General features: G+C 40.8%; 1 protein-coding gene across 11 annotated transcripts; it reads right to left on the reverse strand.

The window, feature by feature from the left end:
- Positions 1–239: 239 nt before the first annotated feature.
- Positions 240–2506, reverse strand: LOC309651868 (spindlin-2). Of its 11 annotated transcripts, none has more exons than XM_082445015.1 (2): positions 2220–2506; positions 240–1321 (listed from the first exon to the last, which is right to left on the reverse strand). In XM_082445015.1, exons 1-2 carry the CDS (start codon positions 2247–2249, stop codon positions 527–529), a joined length of 825 nt encoding a protein of 274 aa, XP_082301141.1. In that variant the 5' UTR covers positions 2250–2506; the 3' UTR covers positions 240–526. The 11 variants fall into 11 exon arrangements, with proteins under 11 accessions (XP_082301141.1, XP_082301139.1, XP_082301142.1 ...); XM_082445013.1 differs by having other exon boundaries at positions 240–1302; positions 1958–2505; XM_082445016.1 differs by having other exon boundaries at positions 1958–2505.
- Positions 2507–5268: the final 2762 nt, after the last annotated feature.

A 5268-nucleotide genomic window follows, 5' to 3' on the forward strand; every position in this document is an offset into this window, starting at 1 on the left:
CCCTCTAAGCCTCAAGATCTCACTCTCCCTCTGTTATTTTTCACCCCTTCCCTGTTGGGTGCCTCCCCCTCTTAGGTCATCCCTCCTGCTAGGGAGCCTCTCCATTTCTGACGCCTCCCTACCTCCTCCTAAGCAACCACCACCCCTTCTCCCTTCCCCCACAGCCCATCTCTACTTCCTTCTCCTCCCCCTTCCCTAGACCAGACCAGCTAAGTCCTATTCCATTTTTAGATGACTGATTATGATACTAGCTGAACTTTATTCACAGCCTGAATTTACAGCTGTTCCTTCCTTTCATGCCCCATCCACCAAACACACCCAATCGTTTCAACATGACAAATTCCTTACACACAGCGTGTCATGGCCACATAAATTTGTATTTTTCAGGACAAAACAACAGCTATTCTGGCAAATATGATGGGTTATTAGGGATCCCTATGCTTTCAGTACAGTGAAAGCAACATTTTCTGTGTGTCTCCAAATCATACATTTGTCTTCACACATGTGATAAAGTTTACCCTAACAGTTAAGACTTTTTCACCAAATCATAGACATAGATATGGAAATCATCATCAAACTTGATGAAATAAACAGAAGGCTTGGCTTTAACTTGGTGAATGACTTTGCCTGTCCTTTTGGAGCCATCTTCTTTGGTATATTCTACATGTTTACCTATGAGGCCATCTATAACTCCTTCTGGCTCCCTGTCTTTTGAAGACTCACTGGACTCTGGCATGATATGGAGGTCACCTTCTTTATAATCATCTAAAAGCTGGTACATGTACAAGACAGGATCTTTCTCATAGGTAATATAAAACCAGGCTTTCATGATGGGTGCTTGGGCTAAGACCATCCCCCTCCATCCATCCTTGGAACCATGTTCACCCTCAAACATATGTTCCACAGCTTTACCAATTATGGTGTTTGCAAGGTGCACATCTCTGACTCGAGAAAATGGCACCTTATCAGGAAGGATTTTAAGCTTTAAAATCCTTTCATCTCTCTGAAGTTCCAGTCCATAGACACAGTCAATTCCATCATATTTCACCAGATAAAGAGAAGGATTTATAGGCACCTGATCCAGAACGGTTCCTTTCCACTGGGTGATGCTCTCATTGCCTTCCTTCCATCCGTGTGAAATTCTGCAGCCCACGATGTTCCTGCGGGACTGGGAGAAAGGTCTGCCTCTCTGCTTCTTTTGAGAAGTCTTTTTCTTCCTCATACTTGCAGACCCGTTGTGGCCATCGACAATTTCCCTGGTTTGCTGCCCTGCAGCTGCCTTTTTGTGAGGGGTCTTCATACCTGCAGGGGGAGGAAGAGGCTAGGGAGAAACATGTAGTGTTCTATAGTGTGAGATTTTTTTCTCTGCATTGCAAATTCCCTGGGCACCAGGTATATGTATTACCGCCCATGTTATTCACGTGTCCAGCAGGGATGCTGGCTATCAAAATACTATTGGATGCTTGCCTACAGTGTCCTCCCTTCAAACTTATTTGGCTGTGCTGGAGGGTTGGAGAGATGATGGTTTTGGTGGTTGAGGCCCCAGCAACAGGGAGCAGGTTCCTTTGGCTAATGCCTTATCCTGTTACCATACTGCGGTCCCCACACCTAACAGATATTCACCATTTATTAGCTCCCACCCTGTCTCTCCATTTGCACTTACATAGTCCCCTTTTCCCCTGCTCATTGCCATCTGCTCTTCATCTGTTTTGCCTCCCATTCCCATGGCTTCTGCCTGTTGTTCACCTCTCCTTCATATCTCTTCCTGGTCATCCCCATTTTGCCGCTGGGTGCCCAGAACAAATCTATTTCTCTTTCTGGGGCCACCTTTTTATACCATCCAGGTGCTCTTCGGCTCCCCCTACCCCCACCCTCCCGTCCCCAAATCACCCTTGTCAGTCTCCCTCATCTCCTGTCCCAGCACACACCCCAGTCTTCCCTCCTGGCACACACCAACCCGCATCCTCCGATTCTCTAGTCCAGCGCCCACCTCCCCAATTCCGGGGATCGCAGGCCTCACGTGTCCAAATCGGACAGCTCACTGCTGCCTCCGCTGTGAACCTGTGGTGAAAGAGAATCAGCAGGCGACGAGTTCGGAGTTTGCAAGAGCTGGGAGGGGGGGGATCCTTAGGCGACGAGCGTGTCTAGGAGGACAGCAGGCCAGGAGAAAAGGATGGCGGCAGTGTCTCCAACACCGGGCTCGCGGGCCCTCCACCTACTTGTTGGCGGTGACGGCCCCTCCGCCACATCGGTATCCCAGAAGCCGCTGCCGCAGCCGCAGTCTCCTCCCTCTTACCGTCGCGCAGCTTCCTGCCAGGAGAGAGGCCTCCCCTTCCTGCCAAACACTGCCACCCTCCCCGCCCCCGCCACTCTCAAGCCCACCTCTGCCCTGGGTCTGGGAGGTGTTTCCATCTCCCGCCCCTACCCCCTTTCCAAAATCTGGAGCCGCCTTGCCTTGCCCACAACTCCCCACCCCGACTGCTTTGCCCCCACTCTCAAGTTCAGGACCCCCGTTTCCCCCACCCCTACCCCACCCCCACCTCAGTGCCCCTGCCCCATCTGCATTCCATCTTCCAAGAATTCCCCTTTTCTTTTCCCCCTGTGCCCTTCGGATGTTATTCTCTGTATACGGAAACCTGCCTTTCCTGCCATTTAAAGGGATTTGAGGTAGGACAGAAGAAATGCGCTTGTGCTTCGTCTGCCATCTTGACACAATCTAGGTAATTTTTATTGTCTGGTCATTTCCAGACTTTACTTCTTGAGTATTTTATTTTCCTTTTCTTCTTTTTTCTTTTTCACAGATTGCAAAAGAATTGCATGCACAATGTGGACACTGTGTAAAATTCAGAAAATTCACTTGAAGAAAATAATCCACCCTAAATCCACTGTAAATCTCATTCCCTAGGGCTTCAAGCAAAATATGAACACTCATTATTTCCCTAACCTTTTTTTCTAAAATCTCTTAGAAATCTGGGATCATTTTGCAAACTCAGTTCTTAATAATTCTTTGTAACATCATTTTTATGGTATTTTGAAAATATAGTGTATACAGCAATAGTACAAGTACTAAATACTCTCCATTAAAATTTTTACTTGTTTTTATTGAAGCATTTTAAAATAAAATAAAATATTATCAATAAAATGTAATCCTCCTTTATTCTCTAACCCTGATCCTATTCCCTTCCTCCTCTCTAACGCTAGCAATCATCATTCAAATTTTGCATATCCTAACCCTCTTTATATTTATATTCATACATATATTATTTACAAATGGATATTATTCATTTTGTTTTTCATATGTATTTTTTAAAAGTTCATTATGAAGGATAATTAATTACTCCATACTGTGAGGGAAAGAGAATCATTCTCTTTCAATGGACCACACCTGATATTTCTGGAAGATGGCTCTGGGTCCTTATGACCCAGGTATATGTATGTACTGTGCAACTGATAAGAATATGACATCTCTACACTTTGTAAAATTAACCAATCATGTACTTAAACAACCTTATTTAACACTTCCTTTTAACAGTGTATGTATATGTCCACTCACAGATATTCAAGAAAATGTTTTTTTTTTTTTTCTTAAAAAGACATTTTAAGCAAGCCTGAAATAGAACTCTGATAAGTCTTGTAATCTAACTTGGCTGAGCTTTATTCTGAACATAAGTTTAATCATGTGTATGTTATTTTTCTGCATCTTGCTTTTGTTACTTAATATTTTGTTTTTAAATTTCTCTGTATTATATCTCTAACATTCCTTGTTACCCTCAAACTCTATTGCAGAGTATACATATATGACCTTTTTTGATTCATTTAACAATATATTCAACCTCCATTCTCTCGATGGTCATTTGGTTCATTTCAACATTTCATTATTACAAATAATGATAAAATGAATAGCTTCCTGGACTTGGTCCAGAGTTTCTTCAGTGTGTACACTGGAAAAAGAAATACTGAGTTGTAGGTATAAGCAATTCAAAATTCCTAAATGTTGCCAAATTCCTACATTAATTCTTTGTACCAAATTATGGTATAATCAGCATGGTAGGTATTCCATCTTCTCCGCATTCTAGTCAACTCTTGATATTTTCATATTTTTAGAGTGTGCCAAACTAGTGAGTGAGGAGTGGTAGCCCATTGTTTTATTTTACATTTTTCTGATTATTAGTGAGTTTCAACTTATTTTCCTGTGTTTTTTTTTTTGCCATTCAGTCCTTCAGTCCTATTGTGTGTTTCTCTTCATATCTTTCTTTTAAATTGTTTATCTTTTAAAATTGTTTTTAATATTTTTGATTCTAAAGTTAGCCAGTTCCCCATATTTTATATGTATTTTTTATTTACACATGAAATATTGGTATCCATTCCCCTTTTAAATTATTAGAATATTGCAAATTAATATTTACAACATTCACAATCGCTGTTGCTTTATGCCCCAGATTGTTCTCTGTTATGAACTTGCTGATTTACCTTCTCTACTTATGTACCCATAGAAAATGTATTTTGCATATTATTTAATGCAACATACTGTTAATTTTGAGACACTTTTATTTTGTGTACCAATAAAAAAGAAAATAACCACCAATTAAACTGTGATAAACCATGAATTAAAAGACATATGCCACATTTAGAGATGTTAAAATGTGAAAAACTAATAAAAAGGAAAAATATAAGGAAAGTAAATGGAAAGAGTAAGATGCTACTTTTTTCTCTAAAAATATGTGGGAAAACTTGGTCTTAAATTAGATGAAATATGGCATTATTGGTGAATTTTTAAGCATAAATTATACCATATTTTCTACAACTTACTTTTGCATTAAGCAGTATGTTTTGGGGTTATATTACCATTAGAACATGTTGTTAGTTTTTCCATCTCAAAAATACCCTTCTGATCTCATTTATCCTTTCAGCTACCACCTCATATTTCTACTCCCTTTTGCAACAAAACTCCTTGAAAGAATTTCCTATCCATTGTCTTCAATATTTTCCTCCCATTGTCTCTCAAACCTACTCCGACACTAGTCTGGCTCCCCTGTCCATTCACCCATGACTCCATGAAAACTGTTCTTGTTAGGTCATCAATGACCACCAATTTTCATTTATTAATCCCTATCATACTTTATCTATAGGTGGCCTTTGATCATCCCATCTTCCTTGAAAAACTTCTATTTCTGACACTAAGGATCCCACACTCTCCAGGTTTTTCTGGTAACTCACTGGCTACCTCTTAGTCTTTTAAAATGTGTTCTTCCTTATCACTCCCATCTC

The sequence above is a fragment of the Balaenoptera physalus genome (assembly GCF_965194825.1).
Source record: "Balaenoptera physalus genome assembly, chromosome: X".
Classification (NCBI taxonomy): Eukaryota; Metazoa; Chordata; class Mammalia; order Artiodactyla; family Balaenopteridae; genus Balaenoptera; species Balaenoptera physalus.